The sequence below is a fragment of the Protopterus annectens genome, chromosome 2.part2 (genome assembly GCF_019279795.1).
Source record: "Protopterus annectens isolate FY-2018-M chromosome 2.part2, PAN1.0, whole genome shotgun sequence".
Lineage (NCBI taxonomy): Eukaryota > Metazoa > Chordata > Ceratodontiformes > Protopteridae > Protopterus > Protopterus annectens.
In genome coordinates this window covers 430,742,326-430,766,000 of record NC_056730.1, presented here as the reverse complement: position 1 = coordinate 430,766,000, position 23,675 = coordinate 430,742,326, and the positions used below count along the sequence as shown (strand labels likewise).

Below are 23,675 nucleotides of genomic sequence, written 5' to 3'. Positions count from 1 at the left end.
AGAATCCGCATGTGAAAACGAGCAAGGGGAACTAGTATGATTGCTGCTGCCATGAGACCCAACGTTTTTAGTACAAATCTGGCCTGAATCCTCTTGCACTGTAGTAAGACCTGCACATGCCGGCGAATGTCTGATAATCTGTCTAGAGAAAGTTTTGCAGACAGATCTTTTGTATTTAATCTTGCGCCTATAAAGGTTATAGACTGACAAGGCGACAATGCAGATTTTTCAAAATTTATTGAGATACCTAGCTCGGAGCAAGTCTGGATGGTATAATCCCTTGCTTGCAGTTGCTGATGCCTGGTGGAAACAGTAAGGAGCCAGTTGTCTAGATATGGAAACACCTGAAATCCTCGCCGTCTCAGGTGAGCCGTAACCACTGCCATGCATTTGGCGAACACCCTGGGGGTTGTGGTGAGACCAAAGGGCAGGGCTCTGAATTGATAGTGACCGGCTCCCAGCCGGAAGTGGAGAAACCTTCTGGAGCGCCTGTCCATTCTGATATGGTAATACGCATCCTGAAGGTCTATGGAGCACATCCAATTGTCCTGATCCAAAAAGGGTAGAATGGACTGAAGCGTGACCATCCGGAACTTCGTTCTTTGAACAGATTTGTTTAACCTGCTGAGATCCAAAATGAGTCTCCAGTCCCCTGTCTTTTTTGGTACCAAAAAGAACTTGGAGTAAATTCCTGATCCTTGCTGGTCTGCTGTGACTGGCTGGTTGGCCATTTTTTCTAGCAGTTTTGAAATTTCTGGCACTGCTTGTTCCCTTAGACCGGGTGGAACATCTGGAAGGGATTTGGTTGTTTGTACAGGGGCATGGACAGAGGGGATTTTGTAACCCTCGGATATGATGGACCGCACCCATTTGTCTTGTGTGAAGAGTTGCCATGCTTCTGGGTACAGTGACAATCTTCCCCCGACTGCCTCCGAAGGTGGGCAGTCGGGCAGCCCCTCAGGGGTGCTGAAAGGGTTTGTCAGAGAAAGATTCTCTGCTACCCTGATTTTGGACCCCTCTATCCTCGGGCGTCTATTATTGTTCCCTCCCCTGCTCCTGGAGGGAAACTCGCCACGTGTGTCAGGCACGACTCAATGAGGTTTCCGAAACCACATTTTCCCACTCTTCTGACCTTTAGGGTATGGGCTAGAGGGAGTAGAAAAACGGACTCCCACGGCAGAGAGAGTCTTGCCTTCCTGCTCACACCTGGTAAGGGTATCCTTCACCTGTGGTCCAAACAGAGCCGAACCGTCGAAGGGGGTATTGGTGAAGGATGCCTTAAAGGGGTCAGCAAAGTTACATAACCGCATCCAGGCATGTCTTCTCAAAGCCACGCCTGTACCTGCAGCCCTACTCGCCCCACTGGCTGCATAAGAAATGAGCCGCATGGGGGAGTTGACGATTGAGTTAAGGGTCGCCAGCTGGGAGTTGATCTTATCTTGAGCCCCCGCAGCTGATGGATCTTGAAGGATATCACCCAGTTCCTTCAGAAGATCCCTTTGAAGGCGGGTGAAGTGGCACAGATAATTCAGCGACCGCATGGAAAAAGTCGCTGAGGAAAACATCCGCTTCCCGTACCTGTCCATTGTCCTAGACACTTTATTAGGTGGATGGACAGGCACCGAAGGGTCAGCCAACTCCTTCTTCGTGGCTGCTGCCACCACCATGGCATCAACGGGCACACCTTTTGTCAAAAATTGTTTGTTGGGTGGGGCTGTAATGAACTTAGTGGGCCTACGGGGAGTTGGTTCCACTGTGTCCGGGGCTGACCACGCCCTTCGAGCCACTACTTCCATGAGCGGGTCGAAGGGTGGAGACACCCAGGAGGTGGAAGGGCGAGAACCAAATGCATCCAGGTATAGAGACTCGTCCTCGGAAGGGTTAAGAGCAGCCCAGTTCCCCCTCTGCTTAAGGATCTCTAGGATGTCTGAAAAAGAGATATCCTCAGAGGGGGATCTTGGGGACCCGAATCCTCCAAGTCGGTATCAGACGTGAGTGACTCGGGGGAGTCGACATGTTTCCTCTTACATTTTCTCTTCTGAGGGGGCTCCTCTGAAAGATTAGGGGAGGCCTCGGAAGAGGAAGATACGCCCAATGGGGCGACCTGGAGCGTCTGTTCTCCACGCTTGGTGTCAGGAGGGTGGGCAGAGACCGATGCAGGCACCATGGGGGGAGGAGCCGACTCAGGAGTCAGCACGCTCCTCATGACCTCGAAGGCGCCCCTATCAGGCAGAGCAGAAGGTCCCCGCTCCGAGGAGACATGAACCCCTCCCGGCACCGAGAGGGACGGCTCTGAGGCCGATGTTGGGGCCGAGCTCACCTGCGCCGAAGCCCCGAGAGGGAGAACGGGGTCGGACAAGGGTCCGATGCCACTCGCCCCCTCGGAGCCAACGAGGGAGTCCCGGCGCCCAGATCCCTCCCAAAGAAAGAACCAATGAGGAGATCGGAGCTGACGAAGGAGCCGAAAGGTGTGGTATCGGCTCCGACGTTTCCAATATTCGAGCCCCAGCCAGCTCCGGCTCCAAACGCAAAGGGGGAGTCGGAGGAGGAATTGCTGAAGACACCGGGACAGCCACAGTCTGTTGAGAAGGGCTGGTTAACATTTGGGCCAGGGCCTGCGATTTAAGGAGTCTACTGACCACCCTCTCCAAGTCATGATCAGATAGTCTGGAGGACTGAGAGGAGTGGGACCTATGGCTTCATTCAGACTGAAGTAATGGTGACCTCTGAGCCGAACTAACCGATTCTAGGGAAGGGGACCTAGAATGTTTTCGGCCCAACGATGGTTCCGACACTAAAGTCGGAGCCAACTGAGGTCTAGAGATGTCGGCTCCAGCCGAAACCGAAGAGGAGGAAGATGCTCCGCCCGGTGACGGCTCTGAACTGGGGGCCGACGGTTTGACGGGCTTTGAGGATTTCCCCGACTGAGGCTTCACCAGGGATCCCTCTGGCTTAAGTAAGCCTCTCAAAATAAGCTTGTTCCTACTCTCCTGCAGGACTCTCGGGCTACAGGCGTGACAGACCGAGCAGGAGTCCTGCAGGTGTAGGGAACCCAAGCAATACACACAAGAAGTGTGACCGTCTGTCAGAGACATCTTCTGACAGCACGAGTCACACTTCTTGAAGCCTGAAACTTTAGTATCCTTGGACATACTGGCAAGGGATACTAAAGTGAGAAAAATTAAACTAGGGCTTAAACAAGGCACACAGAAACACTCACACACCCGCACTAGTTAAGCTGACAATAATAACTACAAAAAACTATCACCACACTTAACAACAACAACTATCCTTAATAAAAATATACAAATACTATAAGACTAAACACTACTCCTATTAAGTACCAAAGGGGTGGGGTTAGCCACTAAAGAGAAGAAACAAGGTGGGGGGAGAAACTCTACGAGTTTCCTAGGTGGGATAAACTAGGGGATACACAGTCTAACTACACTAAAAGGGAAGACTATCTAAATATACTAAAAATACAAGGTAAAATTTTAGCTAATAATACAAAAAAAGGAATAATACGACCTGAGCCAGTAAAATCGCAACCTCGTAGCTGAAGCGGCAAATGAGATCTGGGTATCTAGCGCCAAGCATTGTGGGATATGGGGAGGCCTTGAGCCAGTAAACAGCTCTTGAGCTTTAGTAGATGGCCGAGTCGGAGCCGAGGATCGGCTCCGAACCCAACCAGCAAGAATGAAGGCAAGATAGACAACTTAACATTTATACTTATCACTGATTATACTTCTAGATTGCTTGAGAGCACTCAAGTCAGAAGACAAGGCATTTCTAACAGTGCATGCAGGAATTTACAAACGAGCTATTTTAAATCAGCAAGCCTTGAATGAATCAGATAACAAAAAAGCTGTTAGACCAGTTTTATAAACTTTAACGCCACCACAGAAATGGGGGGAACCAGTTTCAGAAGAGATCAGGAACAAAAAATCTATGCCAGCAAATATATAAAATAATTCAGTCAGTGAATATATAAAATAATTCAGGCAAAAATTAAGGCAATGCAGAACTCTGAAAAGTTAAAGTGCCAAGAATTATACATATCACCGATTATATTTTCAGATTGTTTGAGAGCACTCAAGTCAGAACACAAGGAGTTTTTAACAGTGTATGCAGGAATTTACAAACATGGGCTATTTTAAATCAGTAAGCCTTGAAGAACTTCACTTCTTGGAATCCAGATCTCCCATTCTCCCTTCCTGCTCCAATACAGTCAGTGATTAAAGACACCTCAGACTTTGCCTGGGAAGCAGTGTTAATAGGAATAAAAGTATGAGGTCTTTGGGACAAGACAGACATCAAGCACAAACATAAAACAGCTGTTACCTCTTACAAATGCTCTCAACTCCATCATATATGATCTTTGGGACTTCTACAAGTGTTTACAGACATCACAGTTATGTGGTATATAAACAAGCAAGGGGGCACCATTTCTTACACTCTCTGCAGACTAGCCATGGTAGCCTGAATTTAGCTTTTCAGCACAATCTCACTTTCTTAGCCATCTTACTTTCCTTCAGAGCAAAACTATGTAGCAGACAAGCTGAGAAGGACCAGGACAGACACTCAGAAATAGAAACAGAATCAGAGTTTTCAAAATTGGATCCAAGTAGATCTTTTTGCCTCTGTTCTGAACAATCATTTGGCAAAACTCTGCTCCAGGTCTCCAAGCATGAAACCCTAGAAGAAAGATGATTTTTATCTTCCCTGGACCGATATTGTTTCTGTATGCTTTTTAACCATTTTGACTAATAACCAGGGTAATTCTGATGATTCAGAAGGATTCCTCAAAGATCAATGTAGCAACTCCATTATGGCCCAGGCACAGAGGTTCTTCCTTGTTTTGGATATGTCCACGAATAATTACCACAAGGTTCCTCACAGACTGGATTTACTCATAGAAGAATAAAGGTGTTCAAAACATCCTGATCCCAAACAACTACAAATGACTGCCTGGGTGACAGGGTTTTAATACCTTTTAGGCATCTTTTTTTTCCTCACAGGATGTGTAGAAGGTACTAATAGAGGCAAGAAAGCCAGCTATTAGAAAAATCTTATATTAGCAAATGAACACGGTTTTCTGGTTGGTGCCAACATGATCAAGCACCCATTCAGGGCTAGTTCTTCTTTGGTTATATATTATTTGTGCGAGTTCCTCTCCTATGGCCTGTTTTACTCCTATGTCAAGGTTCAGTTGTTGGCCATCTCACCATGTCTACCTGTGGATCTCCTTCTTTCGAATCAGTCTCAAGTCAAAATGTTTTTGAAAGGAGTATTACATAAGAATCCTTTTAGAAAACAAGTGGCTCCTCTTGTGATCTTAATTTTGTATTAGAAAGACTAACACTTGTTCCATGTGAACCAGCTTATCAGGTTGACTTGAACAGAAAACAGTATGACCTGACCTACTGCTCTGATCTCTGCGAGAAGGCTATTCAAGCTGCAAACTACTGTGATAGGTACCTTTTCTTTTTTTGTTTAACAAGAAACAACTTTATTGAATCATCACTTATGACTTAGGCAATCATGCATTTATATAAATGAAAACAAACCATATTGACATATTTTTAGTTACAAAAATTATATATAACTTATGATCTATCCAGTCATTGTCAGATAAACATTACACAGCTCATTCAAATCCTGCCTTCTTTTAGACAGAATGAATCCTCCAGAATGTTATTCTGCGTGTACTGTTCCCACAATTCCCGTTTTTTTCTATGTAATTTACTACTACCCTTTTCTACAGATCCCGTTTCCAGTTGTTTTATCTCTGTTACTATATTAACTACTTCTAGTACAGTAGGTTTAGACCGAGTTCCATTTTCTAGTAATCATTTTCTGAAACTATAAGGGTTTTCTTAGAACCAATCCTTCATTTATGCCTAAAACAGTATCTGTGTTTACGTTAAGCCAAGCTATCCATCTCCCTGTATTCTTTTCAGGACCAAAAATGAAGGAGAAAGGATGCTCCAATAAGTTGGATGTCCACAGACAACTCTGGTACTATCTTTGCAGAACAAAATCTTTCATAACTTGATCAGTTGTTCATTTCTTATGTGAAGGTCACTAAAAGAGACAACTGATGTCAAAACGGACTATTTCCAAATGGTTGTCTCATGCTACTACTTTTTGTTATATCCACAGCAACAAGACTGTAACAGGCAAGGTCAAAGCTCACTCTATCAGGGCACTAGCTTCATCTATGGCTTTTTGGAAAAGGTTGGATACCAGAAGTATTATAGATGCAGCACCTTGGTCTTCTGTTAATACTTTTACAAAACACTATAAACTTGATTCCTTTTCCAGTCTAGGACAGGCTTTGCTAGAACCATTTCCACAGGCTCCTAGACTCTCATCCTTCTTCCTCCTAAGTCTATCTAAACTATGGTCATTTAACCACACAGCTTATGCTACTTCAGCATTTATGAAATGATGGCCATAGTACAGTTGTGTAAATTCAGTTACTATAAAATTAGACATTCAAATGATTACTGGTGCAGTAGCTTCTCCCTCCCACTTATTTTTGTGCGCTTATTTATTTATTTTTTTTAATGCCAGGTTGTAGACATTCATTTTTATTTTCCAAGCAAAATCCTTTCAGGGTTCTAGCCTCCCTCTCTCTGTTGGTGGAAGGTGCACTGCAGGTTTGGAAGCTGGACTTCAGTTACATCCTTGGCATGATAAAACCCATAAACTTAGGCTACTGCCACAGTGTGATCATTCAAACATCTATTAAGTTTACTTACACAACTGTACTTCTTTACAACTCTGCTTACTGGAATAATGGTGGTGTTTTTTCCTGGACACTATCTCTTCTCCCCACACATATTTTGACAGGAAAAGGTGAAAGAACAAGGATAGTTAGCACTGATTTCTATTCTTGTCAACTTTATGATCAAAAAGAAATCCTGTAATAACTAACTTCAGCATCTGCAAGCTTCCCTGTTAAAAGTTATGCAATGGAAGCACTATTAAGTGTTAAGTTCTGTTGGAAGAAAACGAGGAGTCAATGGAGGTAGGAATCTGTTTCCTACAAGGACAATGGAAACACTGCAAGCTGTGTCAGGGTTAAAAGAAGACAGAAAAATTGAAAAAGATCAAAACTCTAATAAAAAATTTACTTATTTTCTCAAGAAAAGGTTATAAAATTGGACATCCAAGATGTGAAATTGAGAGAAATCCTATCCAAGGATGAAAGTTAGGGGGCTACTTGTATTTAACAAAACATCCTTAGTCTGAATGAAATCTTATTCTTTCATTTTCCAGTGTCTGCTTTATACTGTACGGGGTCCATGGGGAACCAGAGCCTACTCAAAAGCTCAATGGACACAAAGCAGAAAACCATATTCAAAGCAAAACATTTTCTTATAAATGCTAGTCTATTTAGCAAACAGCATGCTGCAAAAGAAATACCCACTCAGTGTTAAGCACAATGAATCTGAATAAACTTGTTTGTGAAAAGCAATAATTGGAGTGAATTAAACAGTTGAAAAACAAAGTTAAAGGCTTACTGAATGAACACATACCAAGACAATACATCTAATCTCCTTTAAATACTAATGAAAAGCATGAGACAATGCCAGTAAAAGAAAATACAAGGGAGATGGCTTGAAAAATGTGGAAGAGACTGAATGATAACTGAGGCAGATCAAGTCCTACTAAACAACTACACCGCAAGACACACCCAGAAGTGAAACTGTTAACACATCAATATGATGTGGAAGTGAAACAGAGGCTGTGACCTGTTGCCAGTAGGTTAAATGGAAATTCAGCAAATGCTGTTTTATCAAATACAATTAGAAAAAAATGGCACGTTGCTAAACAAAGCCATATAACATACAACAGTATTTTTATTGGGGAAGAACAACCTCATCACATACATTATCTACCATGGTTGGAAAACTATGTGCATCCTCTAACCAACTCCAATGTCACCTCATCAAGGGTAAAAAAATCTGCCTTTGAAGCAATTATTTTGGAGGAATTTGTAGCTAGAGTTACACTCAGCTAACTGTGCACTGCTGAACTACATTATGTCAGAAGAACGGAACTGTTGCTCATGAACAAAACTGTAAATGATGAAACAATGCGAATGATAGGTATGATATTTGTATAATGGAGCTTTCCTCTGAGGGCGTCTGCTGAAAAAAAGCACTGCGCAGTCTGACTTTCTGGTAAACAAATGCAAATAAGTAAGTAAATAAATAACTGCTACAATAACAGAATGCATTTTTGACCATTGTATTCTTAATGTTGGCATCCATTTTTTTCCATATAGTATCCAACCCCCAGGGACGGCTTGTGCTATCGGTCTGCAGGACTGCAGCCCTCCCACCTAAAAATAAAAGAAATACATAACATAAAACATAAACTTTAAAAAAAAAATCTTTCTTTTTTTGCCGAGTACAGGAACTGTCGCGCATGCGCAGACACACTCAAACTGCCTCACAGATGCCCAGGAATCTCTGTGAACTCTGACTGCCTGAGTAGCAGTCCAGATGCAGAGAAGGTATTTTTTGCCCCGCAGATGCCCAAGATGCAGTGTGGTAGACGACCGCACAGAAGAGAGGAGCTCCGGACTGCCTGAGCCGCAGACAGGACCAATAAGGAGAGATGTAAGCAGGGATTTGAGCGCAGGACCAATCAGGAGTGAGGTAAGTTGAGTTCACAGCTCCTGTAGGGAAGTGTTAAGTCGAGCGCGGGTTTGCTGATGCTTCGAGACAATGGAGTTGGACTTGGTTTACTGCTTTCCGAATTCCGGACCCATTTTACAGATAAGGGGTGTGTGTGTGAATACCTCCGTTCAAGCAAGGCAGCTCCTGTATGTTTATTTTAATCAATGCAGTGACATCCGAATAATTATAAATCATGAAACTTAAGAATAAAGGGTTCACACTAAGAGAAGCAAAGAAGTTTGTCCATTAAAAACAAAGTGGCTACAGCAAAGAAAACAGAGGGGTCAACAGCAGAAATAAATGCTTTAAACAAGAGTATAAGTACTGAAGAACTTGAGGAAGTATCCAGTTTTTTGGGAGACTGCAATGCCAAGGAAAGCCACATGCAATGAACTATAATTTTATAAAGGGATGGAAACATGGCGGAAGTAGAGATGTTAAGAGTGGAGCAAGAACATTTATGTCAGCAGGGCAAGAAAGACTGTATGAAGGTGTGATAAAGTTTGCGGGATTTGGAGTGTCAATGAAATTAATGCATTATTGGAGATTATAATGTTTTTTTATTTATACTAAAGAAAACAATGTGAAGGTTATTGTACTAGTGTGATGCATTTAAGATTTTTGTTAAACGAGATATTATAATAATTTATAATTTTTACAAGTGTTACATGGGGAGATATTTTAAAATGGTTCAAAGTGGTTTATGGTTTTACAATAGTGTTATGTTTTAACAGTGTATTGGAGGTAAAAGAAATTAAACAGGATTGCTTGTTGAGTAAGGTATTTTTTTTCTTTGTGCATGTGTAAAATCAGTTTTTGGCATTTGTTTGTTTTTTAATTCCAGGTTTAGTTCTATGTTTTAAAATGCTGACAGTCATGCACTGAATAGAAAGTTGGTTTGTCAAATGGAGTTTTTGTGTTTTATATGTTTAGTTGTTGCATCTTGGTTAACCTGTGTTAAGTCATCTAAAGCTCTTCAGCTGTGTATTTCAGTTACATCACTACTGTGCAACCATACAATTAGCATATTTAAATAAGGGCTGTGAGGAATGATGCTCCCTCATGCAAATCTTCACTTTGCACTTTACTTTTAGTTTGTCTGTTAGTTTATTTGATGCCACAGCATATTTTCATTTACTGGAGTTTGCTTATCACCACTGAAGAAAACAATAATCATTTAATGCGCTAATTACTATAGCATCAGTGGAGTATTCATTTGTTTTTAGGGTTTAATGTGTTCCTCTTCCACCTAGACACCTAGCAACAACATTCTTCAAGGGCAACAGGCACTTTATTTGTAGATGAAACAATGACATATAAAGTTGTTTGCTAGCAGCAACCTCTTTATTAGTTACAGATTTCTTTAATGTGGATTTTACTACTTCAGAGATTGGGCATATTTACTGATACTGGTGGACTATAGAAGGTTAAGTAGACGTTTTATGATGGAGATGTTCTGAATTGGGCGGTTTTGTCATTGGTGCATGCATTTTGTTTAATTGTTTACTGGAAAAATGTTCAAAACAATAAATTTAAAATGCCCTCTAACAACTGTACTGTATTGTACAAGGAATATAATGTAATACAGTCAGGAAGGTGCATCAAAGAGCATGTGTATGTTTCATGTTCAAGGGGCCTATGATTTTGAAAACAGCCCAGAGTTAATCCTTATCTGCCACTGGCAAAATGTATTTTCTTTGAATGTGGGTTTCAATGCTGTTTCAATGCATGTGAGTTTCAAGGGCAGAGAAGTTTTAATGCTAAGTCTATATTTTCATTGTGAGACTGCATTGCTCTGTTTAACAGATATCGGTTAGGGTTTGTGTGTAAAATGCAAAATAAAACTTTCAAATGAAATCTAAATCATCGCAGAAGTAAAGTAGTATGCACATTACAGTGTTTATGGTAAATGGGGCAAAGTAACCAAGGAATGGGACGTTGGAATGGCTGCAGGGGGAGGCTCCATTCGACCATGATTTTGTGAGGGGGGAAGGGTAGCAAACTCAGACAGCCCCGGTTGAACTATACCTCTCAGTTGTCCATATTTTTGCAGAATGAATAGATATTTGCTTCTTATTTTTGGTTTGTTCCTCATAAAATTTGTGATTTTCTAGCAAATCATTTAGGAATGAAGTCACTAAATGACAGACATTGAGTTTCAGATGTCATAACCTTCAGAAAAATGCATGCTAATGCAAGACCTGTTATTCTATCAACTGTCTTAAGTGTATACAAGAGCAATTTTTAGTAGTGTTTGTATGTTCCCCCAATATATTTGGCCTTGTCCAGATTTCCTGCATTAAGAGGTTGAGAGGTACGTGCAAATCGCTTTGTAGAATTAGGAATATCCAAACCTCTCAATTGTCCCCAATTTTGGTTCAGAATGTTGCTCTCCCCTAATAATCCCTCCTCAAAATGGCAATTTTGGAAGAAAATGTGGAGGGTTTACAATTATATATAACTGTAATGATCAGAGTTATAGATTACTTTTATTTCAGAAATGCATGTAGATGTTATCATTTTGTTAGCTGCTCAAGTTAACAGTGTTAATATTAAAAAGGTGTCCCTTTTTTGACAGGTTCCCAACTGTATTGTGTGGCAACTTTATATTTTTGCATCACATTTTTGGTCTGTTTTTCATAAAATTGTGTTTTTCTGGCAAATAAGTGGCAAGTCATTAAAGATTGAAGTTAGAAAATAATGGCAGACATTTGAGTTTCAGATTTTATACCCTTCAGAAAATTCGTACTAATGCAAGATCTACTACTGTTCTATTATCTAAGTTAATAAGAGCAATATTTAAAAATTGTCCTTATTTTTGGGCCTGTGTCTCACTTCTAGTTCTATGTATGGCTTTGTCCAGATTTCTTGCTCTGAAGTTGAGAGGTATGAGTGTCAGAGCCATCACGGTCAGCCAGAGACATTTCAAATTATGACATACTTGTTGCACTCCCACTCCCCATTGTAGTGGCTCTGGATGTGTCCAAGGAAGGCAAGGAGCAGTTATGCAGTGTAAGTGTGCAGAGTATTCCCCCATCCAAGTTAGACCACAAGTACGACCGTGGCTTTTCATCTGTCCTTGATTTTGCAGAATGTTCTGGTTTTCTGTCAGATTTTTATACTGTTGATTTATGCTTCTTATTATTCAGAAAATGCATGCTGTCACAGTGCCCTGTTGCTCTGTTTAAGGAGCAATGATTTAATGAGTATCAGGTAAGCTTGTCGGAGATTGTAAGATGCAAGTAAGCTTTAATTTGCATACTGTTAAAGAATTACCAGCATTGAAAGCCTTTTCGTTGTTGCCATGCAGAGAATATTTACATAACTAGACAATGTATAAGCCTTGGGTATTGAAATGCATATGACAGTATTTGTAATAAAAGGACAGGATTACAGTATTTTCAGAAGCTCATTACATTTATTGGAGACTTGCAGTCATCTTTTGTTGGAGACTTGCAGTCATCTTTGCAGGCTTACCCGTAAAATAAACAGAATGCCAATCTATCATGTGTGGTCCATAACTTGTGCAGGAATCCTTTAAGCAATTTATCTTGAGCTTGTTTCTTGTTTGCTGTTCATTTTTTACTTTGATCATGTCTTCCCCATGAAACAAGTAGATAGTTGTGTCAGGCAGCAGGTCTTTTTTGGATAAGAAACATTTTTACAAGTGGGGGTATCATAGAGATTGCTACTTTCAGCATGTTACTTGGTAATTTTATAAAGATGAATATAAATTATAATTAGAACTGCAGTGCAAGGAGTAGTGGTTTGAGTTGAGTGCTGCTTGTTTTTTATACTTGATTTTGACTGGCATTCCAGTAAGTAATTTATTTTTTCATGCCTCACAACTTGTTTCCATCTGGATATTAAGTGTCATGTAGCCAATGCATTGAAATATTTTTTTCTTCTACATTTCATTTTGTCTTGATTGGGCTCTCGTAATGACTGTTTGGCACCCAGGGCAGCGTATTTAATTAAAGTTCCAGTTGTTGTGGTTTTGAGCATAGCTCCACCCCTTTCTAGTTGGCCAAACCCCTTCCCATTGGCCCCACCCATTCAGCTGTCTCCTGCCGCCCTCCTTTAATTTGAAGTCACCAGCCACCACTGCTAACCCCTTGTGCAAAAAAGGGAAAAAGGATTGTAGGTGGATCTATGTTAGATATATTGTGAATAGTTATGGAGTGTTTTTTTTTTTTTTTGTCTAGCACCTTCCTGTGTTTCTTGCAATTGTGGACTATATATAAACAGCTATGTATGCAGTATTTTATTTGCTTCAAGAGAGTGACAGAAAATTATTTCAGCACAGCAATAAATATATAGTCAAACTCATAAGTGTCATTCCTAAAGGCAATATTTAAATACTCATAATACCTCTCAACCTCTGAGAGCAAGAAATGTGGACAAAGCCATAAATAATGGGGGGACAAAGGCCCAAAAATGGGGAAACTTTAAATACTGCTCTTACCAACTTAAAATTATGATAGAATAACAGGTTTTCCACTAGCATTTTACTGAAGGGTATGAAGTCTGAAACTCAAACACTTGTCATTACTTTCTGACTTCCATCCTCAATGATTTGCCAGCCATTTGCCAGAAAATCAAAAATTTATGAAGAAAAGACCAAAAATACGAGGAAAAAATCTGGACAACTGAAAGGTATCTATAACAACTGCAGCAACAAAAATAAAATTAAAAAAGTATGCATTTAAAGAATCTGAAGTAGAAACACATTGGAAAAAAAAACTCCTGCACAGATGCATTTTGAACTAATTACAAATCTTTTATTTTAACAGCACCACTTTCAGGTTAAGCTACTGAAAAATGTGTGGAACAACTTCATAAACAAACCAAAAAATACCAACACACGTTTCATAAAATCTACATCATCTTATTGGTAGTGCTGCAGGAATACAATCTGAAGAATGCTTCACTTTTCATAAACAAAAAATGTATACTTTGCAGTACCATGGCCATTAGAAAATAAATATCATATTCAGTACCAAAAGCAGACCACTACATTCTCTTTTGCTGCAAACTTTTTGTATGACTGCTTTTCATTCACTTGCTTTCATATAGTACATGACCCAAATTTGAATAGCTGATGTTTTACCTGGCAACCATATGGACAGTTCTATATCTGGGAGAACAAAGGAAATGTCATTCTTGGAAAAGCCATATTATAGATACATCATGGAAAAACATTTTAAAGCCTAAGATCTTAAAACAGAAATGTCACGCATCTGAACAATTTAAAACACACTAGAAAAAAAAATACTAGTAGTAGTAGTGCAGCTCTTGACCCTTGCTCTTTGTAAACTCAGTTCCTGAAAAACACTAAGGAAAAACAGCATACCTTCATTTTCAGACTGATTTGAGATCTCGGATATCCTCCACAAGGCCTTCATCTGCTCTGCATTCCTGTGTCATTAGAATTAAAAGTGGTGATTAAGAGAGCACAAAATGTACACATTATGAGTTCTCTATTAGGGAGACTGGTACACAAAATCATAGCAATTTAAAATATACATGTGACAAATCAAGTGTTTAAACACTTAATTCTAAATGCTCTACTTTCCACTGGCACTCTGGTAATATTAACAACCAGTTGACCAAGAGTCTATCCAGTAGAAACAGTGGTAAGGTGATATAAAACAAAAACAGATAATTCACAAACATAAAACGTGATCAGACATAATTATTGCATTTTTGTTTCTACTTTATACACAAAGAATCTATGTGAAAGATACAGAAATATTATACAAGGAACTCACTTTAATGCTTGATTTTATCTCTACTTGGTGCTCATAAACCTTATATCTTAGATACAAAAATAAATAAATAAATTACACAAGGAAAGCACAGCTGTGTTAGGAATGTACAATAATTGTAGATGTTCATATAAATTCTGTGCTGCAGTACTGACTTGGGATTCCAGTATACATGAGGTTGAAGGCCAGACTGATCACCAGAGCTCTTTCACCTTCTCATCTTAATTTTTTTTTTTAATTAGCAGGTTCAGGAATTATTTCTAGTAGCCAGAGTATGACCTACCCAGGGATGACCTATCCCAAGTGGGAAAACAAAACCAGAAGGACCTAAAAACCTGCTTCTCCGGGCTGCTGCCATCTCTGAGAAGGTGTGTGCTTGAATTGATGTGAGGCAGGGAAGGTGAAAAAGGACAGCCTTTTGCACCCACCCCAAACCACAAGCGATCCATGGATAAAGGGGAAGATGACATAGAAATGGTACCTCTATAATGACTGTAAGTTTCTAAAAAAAAGAAGTTATGTACTCACCATAACATTCCATCTGTGTTGTCCATTTTCATTCTTCCTCAGCCACTGGGTTCAGATCTGACTCTGACATTATTTTCAGCTCGTGGCCACTTGAAACTCTTGAGCTCCTCCCTTACCCCCAATGCTCTATCCCTAACATCCTCAGATCTTATTTGCTGGCTTAATGTATCAAAGGAAAAATTAGTACCCTGGTAATAGAAAAACATACCTGGATCTCAACGTAACGAACAGTGGTTCCCTTATAAGGTCTCATTCTTCCAGAAGCCATTCGTTTTAAAGGAAGGGGGTTGATGAGAGGGAAGTTGAGGAAGAATGAAAATGGACAATATAGATGGAATGTTATGGTGAGTACATAACTTCTTTATTTGATGGAAATTCCGGGAGAACTCTAAGGAAAGATATTCCTAAACATAGAAAAGCCAAAAGCTGCTCTTCCCCTTGAGACCAGATCCAATTTGTAATGACTAATATAAGTGGTAGGATTAGCCCAAGTAGCAGCCGCACATTTATCGTCCATGGAAGCCCTGGATAAAAACACTGATGTTGCCATGGACCTGGCTGAATAGGCTCTTACAGGTTTTGGTAAAGAAAGACCTGTTATAATAAATAAAGGCTACCTCAAGATTGTAAGAAACTTTCACCTCAAATCGACCCTGTGTTTTTGCCTGGGTTGCATTCCTTCTATATTCTCCACTAAGGTGCTCCCTGCACATTAACCCAGGACTCGCTCAGGACACTGGCTCCTCCTATCAAGGCTACCTCAAGATTGTAAGAAACTTTCACCTCAAATCGACCCTGTGTTTTTGCCTGGGTTGCATTCCTTCTATATTCTCCACTAAGGTGCTCCCTGCACATTAACCCAGGACTTCGCTCAGGACACTGGCTCCTCCTATCAAGGCTACCTCAAGATTGTAAGAAACTTTCACCTCAAATCGACCCTGTGTTTTTGCCTGGGTTGCATTCCTTCTATATTCTCCACTAAGGTGCTCCTGCACATTAACCCAGGACTTCGCTCAGGACACTGGCTCCTCCTATCAAGGCTACCTCAAGATTGTAAGAAACTTTCACCTCAAATCGACCCTGTGTTTTTGCCTGGGTTGCATTCCTTCTATATTCTCCACTAAGGTGCTCCTGCACATTAACCCAGGACTCGCTCAGGACACTGGCTCCTCCTATCAAGGCTACCTCAAGATTGTAAGAAACTTTCACCTCAAATCGACCCTGTGTTTTGCCTGGGTTGCATTCCTTCTATATTCTCCACTAAGGTGCTCCCTGCACATTAACCCAGGACTTCGCTCAGGACACTGGCTCCTCCTATCAAGGCTACCTCAAGATTGTAAGAAACTTTCACCTCAAATCGACCCTGTGTTTTTGCCTGGGTTGCATTCCTTCTATATTCTCCACTAAGGTGCTCCCTGCACATTAACCCAGGACTCGCTCAGGACACTGGCTCCTCCTATCAAGGCTACCTCAAGATTGTAAGAAACTTTCACCTCAAATCGACCCTGTGTTTTGCCTGGGTTGCATTCCTTCTATATTCTCCACTAAGGTGCTCCCTGCACATTAACCCAGGACTTCGCTCAGGACACTGGCTCCTCCTATCAAGGCTACCTCAAGATTGTAAGAAACTTTCACCTCAAATCGACCCTGTGTTTTTGCCTGGGTTGCATTCCTTCTATATTCTCCACTAAGGTGTATCCTGCACATTAACCCAGGACTCGCTCAGGACACTGGCTCCTCCTATCAAGGCTACCTCAAGATTGTAAGAAACTTTCACCTCAAATCGACCCTGTGTTTTTGCCTGGGTTGCATTCCTTCTATATTCTCCACTAAGGTGCTCCCTGCACATTAACCCAGGACTCGCTCAGGACACTGGCTCCTCCTATCAAGGCTACCTCAAGATTGTAAGAAACTTTCACCTCAAATCGACCCTGTGTTTTGCCTGGGTTGCATTCCTTCTATATTCTCCACTAAGGTGCTCCCTGCACATTAACCCAGGGTTCGCTCAGGACACTGGCTCCTCCTATCAAGGCTACCTCAAGATTGTAAGAAACTTTCACCTCAAATCGACCCTGTGTTTTTGCCTGGGTTGCATTCCTTCTATATTCTCCACTAAGGTGCTCCCTGCACATTAACCCAGGACTCGCTCAGGACACTGGCTCCTCCTATCAAGGCTACCTCAAGATTCTTTCACCTCAAATCGACCCTGTGTTTTTGCCTGGGTTGCATTCCTTCTATATTCTCCACTAAGGTGCTCCCTGCACATTAACCCAGGACTCGCTCAGGACACTGGCTCCTCCTATCAAGGCTACCTCAAGATTGTAAGAAACTTTCACCTCAAATCGACCCTGTGTTTTGCCTGGGTTGCATTCCTTCTATATTCTCCACTAAGGTGCTCCTGCACATTAACCCAGGACTCGCTCAGGACACTGGCTCCTCCTATCAAGGCTACCTCAAGATTGTAAGAAACTTTCACCTCAAATCGACCCTGTGTTTTTGCCTGGGTTGCATTCCTTCTATATTCTCCACTAAGGTGCTCCCTGCACATTAACCCAGGACTCGCTCAGGACACTGGCTCCTCCTATCAAGGCTACCTCAAGATTGTAAGAAACTTTCACCTCAAATCGACCCTGTGTTTTTGCCTGGGTTGCATTCCTTCTATATTCTCCACTAAGGTGCTCCCTGCACATTAACCCAGGACTCGCTCAGGACACTGGCTCCTCCTATCAAGGCTACCTCAAGATTGTAAGAAACTTTCACCTCAAATCGACCCTGTGTTTTTGCCTGGGTTGCATTCCTTCTATATTCTCCACTAAGGTGCTCCCTGCACATTAACCCAGGACTCGCTCAGGACACTGGCTCCTCCTATCAAGGCTACCTCAAGATTGTAAGAAACTTTCACCTCAAATCGACCCTGTGTTTTTGCCTGGGTTGCATTCCTTCTATATTCTCCACTAAGGTGCTCCTGCACATTAACCCAGGACTCGCTCAGGACACTGGCTCCTCCTATCAAGGCTACCTCAAGATTGTAAGAAACTTTCACCTCAAATCGACCCTGTGTTTCTGCCTGGGTTGCATTCCTTCTATATTCTCCACTAAGGTGCTCCCTGCACATTAACCCAGGACTCGCTCAGGACACTGGCTCCTCCTATCAAGGCTACCTCAAGATTGTAAGAAACTTTCACCTCAAATCGACCCTGTGTTTTTGCCTGGGTTGCATTCCTTCTATATTCTCCACTAAGGTGCTCCCTGCACATTAACCCAGGACTTCGCTCAGGACACTGGCTCCTCCTATCAAGGCTACCTCAAGATTGTAAGAAACTTTCACCTCAAATCGACCCTGTGTTTTGCCTGGGTTGCATTCCTTCTATATTCTCCACTAAGGTGCTCCCTGCACATTAACCCAGGACTCGCTCAGGACACTGGCTCCTCCTATCAAGGCTACCTCAAGATTGTAAGAAACTTTCACCTCAAATCGACCCTGTGTTTTTGCCTGGGTTGCATTCCTTCTATATTCTCCACTAAGGTGCACGCTGCACATTAACCCAGGACTCGCTCAGGACACTGGCTCCTCCTATCAAGGCTACCTCAAGATTGTAAGAAACTTTCACCTCAAATCGACCCTGTGTTTTTGCCTGGGTTGCATTCCTTCTATATTCTCCACTAAGGTGCTCCTGCACATTAACCTAGGACTTCGCTCAGGACACTGGCTCCTCCTATCAAGGCTACCTCAAGATTGATTGTAAGAAACTTTGACCTCAAATCGACCCTGTGTTTTTGCCTGGGTTGCATTCCTTCTATATTCTCCACTAAGGTGCTCCTGCACATTAACCCAGGACTCGCTCAGGACACTGGCTCCTCCTATCAAGGCTACCTCAAGATTGTAAGAAACTTTCACCTCAAATCGACCCTGTGTTTTTGCCTGGGTTGCATTCCTTCTATATTCTCCACTAAGGTGCTCTTTGCACATTAACCCAGGACTTCGCTCAGGACACTGGTTCCTCCTATCAAGGCTACCTCAAGATTGTAAGAAACTTTCACCTCAAATCGACCCTGTGTTTTTGCCTGGGTTGCATTCCTTCTATATTCTCCACTAAGGTGCTCCCTGCACATTAACCCAGGACTCGCTCAGGACACTGGCTCCTCCTATCAAGGCTACCTCAAGATTGTAAGAAACTTTGACCTCAAATCGACCCTGTGTTTTTGCCTGGGTTGCATTCCTTCTATATTCTCCACTAAGGTGCTCTTGCACATTAACCCAGGACTTCGCTCAGGACACTGGCTCCTCCTATCAAGGCTACCTCAAGATTGTAAGAAACTTTCACCTCAAATCGACCCTGTGTTTTTGCCTGGGTTGCATTCCTTCTATATTCTCCACTAAGGTGCTCTTGCACATTAACCTAGGACTCGCTCAGGACACTGGCTCCTCCTATCAAGGCTACCTCAAGATTGTAAGAAACTTTCACCTCAAATCGACCCTGTGTTTTGCCTGGGTTGCATTCCTTCTATATTCTCCACTAAGGTGCTCTTTGCACATTAACCCAGGACTTCGCTCAGGACACTGGCTCCTCCTATCAAGGCTACCTCAAGATTGTAAGAAACTTTCACCTCAAATCGACCCTGTGTTTTTGCCTGGGTTGCATTCCTTCTATATTCTCCACTAAGGTGCTCTTGCACATTAACCTAGGACAGGACTTCGCTCAGGACACTGGCTCCTCCTATCAAGGCTACCTCAAGATTGTAAGAAACTTTGACCTCAAATCGACCCTGTGTTTTTGCCTGGGTTGCATTCCTCTATATTCTCCACTAAGGTGCTCTTTGCACATTAACCTAGGACTTCGCTCAGGACACTGGCTCCTCCTATCAAGGCTACCTCAAGATTGTAAGAAACTTTCACCTCAAATCGACCCTGTGTTTTGCCTGGGTTGCATTTGTGTTTTGCCTGGGTTGCATTCCTCTATATTCTCCACTAAGGTGCTCTTTGCACATTAACCTAGGACTCGCTCAGGACACTGGCTCCTCCTATCAAGGCTACCTCAAGATTGTAAGAAACTTTAACCTCAAATCGACCCTGTGTTTTGCCTGGGTTGCATTCCTCTATATTCTCCACTAAGGTGCTCTTGCACATTAACCCAGGACTCGCTCAGGACACTGGTTCCTCCTATCAAGGCTACCTCAAGATTGTAAGAAACTTTGACCTCAAATCGACCCTGTGTTTTGCCTGGGTTGCATTCCTCTATATTCTCCACTAAGGTGCTCTTTGCACATTAACCTAGGACTCGCTCAGGACACTGGTTCCTCCTATCAAGGCTACCTCAAGATTGTAAGAAACTTTGACCTCAAATCGACCCTGTGTTTTTGCCTGGGTTGCATTCCCTCTATATTCTCCACTAAGGTGCTCTTTGCACATTAACCTAGGACTCGCTCAGGACACTGGTTCCTCCTATCAAGGCTACCACAAGATTGTAAGAAACTTTGACCTCAAATCGACCCTGTGTTTTTGCCTGGGTTGCATTCCCTCTATATTCTCCACTAAGGTGCTCTTTGCACATTAACCTAGGACTCGCTCAGGACACTGGTTCCTCCTATCAACGGCTACCTCAAGATTGTAAGAAACTTTGACCTCAAATCGACCCTGTGTTTTTGCCTGGGTTGCATTCCCTCTATATTCCCCACTAAGGTGCACTTTGCACATTAACCTAGGACTCGCTCAGGACACTGGTTCCTCCTATCAACGGCTACCTCAAGATTGTAAGAAACTTTGACCTCAAATCGACCCTGTGTTTTTGCCTGGGTTGCATTCTTTCTATATTCCCCACTAAGGTGCTCTTTGCACATTAACCTAGGACTCGCTCAGGACACTGGCTCCTCCTATCAACGGCTACCTCAAGATTGTAAGAAACGTTGACCTCAAATCGACCCTGTGTTTTTGCCTGGGTTGCATTACCTCTATATTCTCCACTAAGGTGCTCTTTGCACATTAACCTAGGACTCGCTCAGGACACTGGTTCCTCCTATCAACGGCTACCTCAAGATTGTAAGAAACTTTGACCTCAAATCGACCCTGTGTTTTTGCCTGGGTTGCATTCCCTCTATATTCTCCACTAAGGTGCTCTTTGCACATTAACCTACGACTTCGCTCAGGACACTGGTTCCTCCTATCAACGGCTACCTCAAGATTGTAAGAAACTTTGACCTCAAATCGACCGTGTGTTTTTGCCTGGGTTGCATTGCCTCTATATTCTGCACTAAGGTGCTCTTTGCACATTAACCTAGGACTCGCTCAGGACACTGGTTCCTCCTATCAACGGCTACCTCAAGATTGTAAGAAACTTTGACCTCAAATCGACCCTGTGTTTTTGCCTGGGTTGCATTCTTTCTATATTCCCCACTAAGGTGCTCTTTGCACATTAACCTAGGACTCGCTCAGGACACTGGTTCCTCCTATCAAGGGCTACCTCAAGATTGTAAGAAACTTTGACCTCAAATCGACCCTGTGTTTTTGCCTGGGTTGCATTCCCTCTATATTCTCCACTAAGGTGCTCTTTGCACATTAACCTAGGACTCGCTCAGGACACTGGTTCCTCCTATCAACGGCTACCTCAAGATTGTAAGAAACTTTGACCTCAAATCGACCCTGTGTTTTTGCCTGGGTTGCATTCCTCTATATTCTCCACTAAGGTGCTCTTTGCACATTAACCTAGGACTCGCTCAGGACACTGGTTCCTCCTATCAACGGCTACCTCAAGATTGTAAGAAACTTTGACCTCAAATCGACCCTGTGTTTTTGCCTGGGTTGCATTCCCTCTATATTCTCCACTAAGGTGCTCTTTGCACATTAACCTAGGACTCGCTCAGGACACTGGTTCCTCCTATCAACGGCTACCTCAAGATTGTAAGAAACTTTGACCTCAAATCGACCCTGTGTTTTTGCCTGGGTTGCATTCCCTCTATATTCTCCACTAAGGTGCTCTTTGCACATTAACCTAGGACTTCGCTCAGGACACTGGTTCCTCCTATCAACGGCTACCTCAAGATTGTAAGAAACTTTGACCTCAAATCGACCCTGTGTTTTTGCCTGGGTTGCATTCCCTCTATATTCTCCACTAAGGTGCTCTTTGCACATTAACCTAGGACTCGCTCAGGACACTGGTTCCTCCTATCAACGGCTACCTCAAGATTGTAAGAAACTTTGACCTCAAATCGACCCTGTGTTTTTGCCTGGGTTGCATTCCCTCTATATTCTCCACTAAGGTGCTCTTTGCACATTAACCTAGGACTTCGCTCAGGACACTGGTTCCTCCTATCAACGGCTACCTCAAGATTGTAAGAAACTTTGACCTCAAATCGACCCTGTGTTTTGCCTGGGTTGCATTCCCTCTATATTCTCCACTAAGGTGCTCTTTGCACATTAACCTAGGACTTCGCTCAGGACACTGGTTCCTCCTATCAACGGCTACCTCAAGATTGTAAGAAACTTTGACCTCAAATCGACCCTGTGTTTTGCCTGGGTTGCATTCCTTCTATATTCTCCACTAAGGTGCTCTTTGCACATTAACCTAGGACTTCGCTCAGGACACTGGTTCCTCCTATCAAGGCTACCTCAAGATTGTAAGAAACTTTGACCTCAAATCGACCCTGTGTTTTTGCCTGGGTTGCATTCCTTCTATATTCTCCACTAAGGTGCTCTTTGCACATTAACCTAGGACTCGCTCAGGACACTGGTTCCTCCTAGCATAGGCTACCTCAAGATTGTAAGAAACTTTGACCTCAAATCGACCCTGTGTTTTTGCCTGGGTTGCATTCCCTCTATATTCTCCACTAAGGTGCTCTTTGCACATTAACCTAGGACTCGCTCAGGACACTGGTTCCTCCTATCAAGGCTACCTCAAGATTGTAAGAAACTTTGACCTCAAATCGACCCTGTGTTTTTGCCTGGGTTGCATTCCCTCTATATTCTCCACTAAGGTGCTCTTTGCACATTAACCTAGGACTCGCTCAGGACACTGGTTCCTCCTATCAACGGCTACCTCAAGATTGTAAGAAACTTTGACCTCAAATCGACCCTGTGTTTTTGCCTGGGTTGCATTCCCTCTATATTCTCCACTAAGGTGCTCTTTGCACATTAACCTAGGACTCGCTCAGGACACTGGTTCCTCCTATCAACGGCTACCTCAAGATTGTAAGAAACTTTGACCTCAAATCGACCCTGTGTTTTTGCCTGGGTTGCATTCCCTCTATATTCTCCACTAAGGTGCTCTTTGCACATTAACCTAGGACTTCGCTCAGGACACTGGTTCCTCCTATCAACGGCTACCTCAAGATTGTAAGAAACTTTGACCTCAAATCGACCCTGTGTTTTGCCTGGGTTGCATTCCTCTATATTCTCCACTAAGGTGCTCTTTGCACATTAACCTAGGACTCGCTCAGGACACTGGTTCCTCATATCAACGGCTACCTCAAGATTGTAAGAAACATTGACCTCAAATCGACCCTGTGTTTTTGCCTGGGTTGCATTCTCTCTATATTCTCCACTAAGGTGCTCTTTGCACATTAACCTAGGACTCGCTCAGGACACTGGTTCCTCCTATCAACGGCTACCTCAAGATTGTAAGAAACTTTGACCTCAAATCGACCCTGTGTTTTTGCCTGGGTTGCATTCCCTCTATATTCTCCACTAAGGTGC

General features: G+C 42.4%; 1 protein-coding gene across 2 annotated transcripts in view; it reads right to left on the bottom strand.

Annotated features, from left to right (window-relative positions):
* FCHO2 (FCH and mu domain containing endocytic adaptor 2) overlaps positions 1-23,675 on the bottom strand; it is a 4,043,518-nt gene that overhangs the window by 439,025 nt on the left and 3,580,818 nt on the right. For both annotated transcript variants that reach the window (XM_044063938.1, XM_044063939.1), the window contains one exon: positions 14,047-14,111. In XM_044063938.1, coding sequence (XP_043919873.1) covers positions 14,047-14,111 — 65 coding nt within the window. The remainder of the gene's footprint in view (positions 1-14,046; positions 14,112-23,675) is intronic.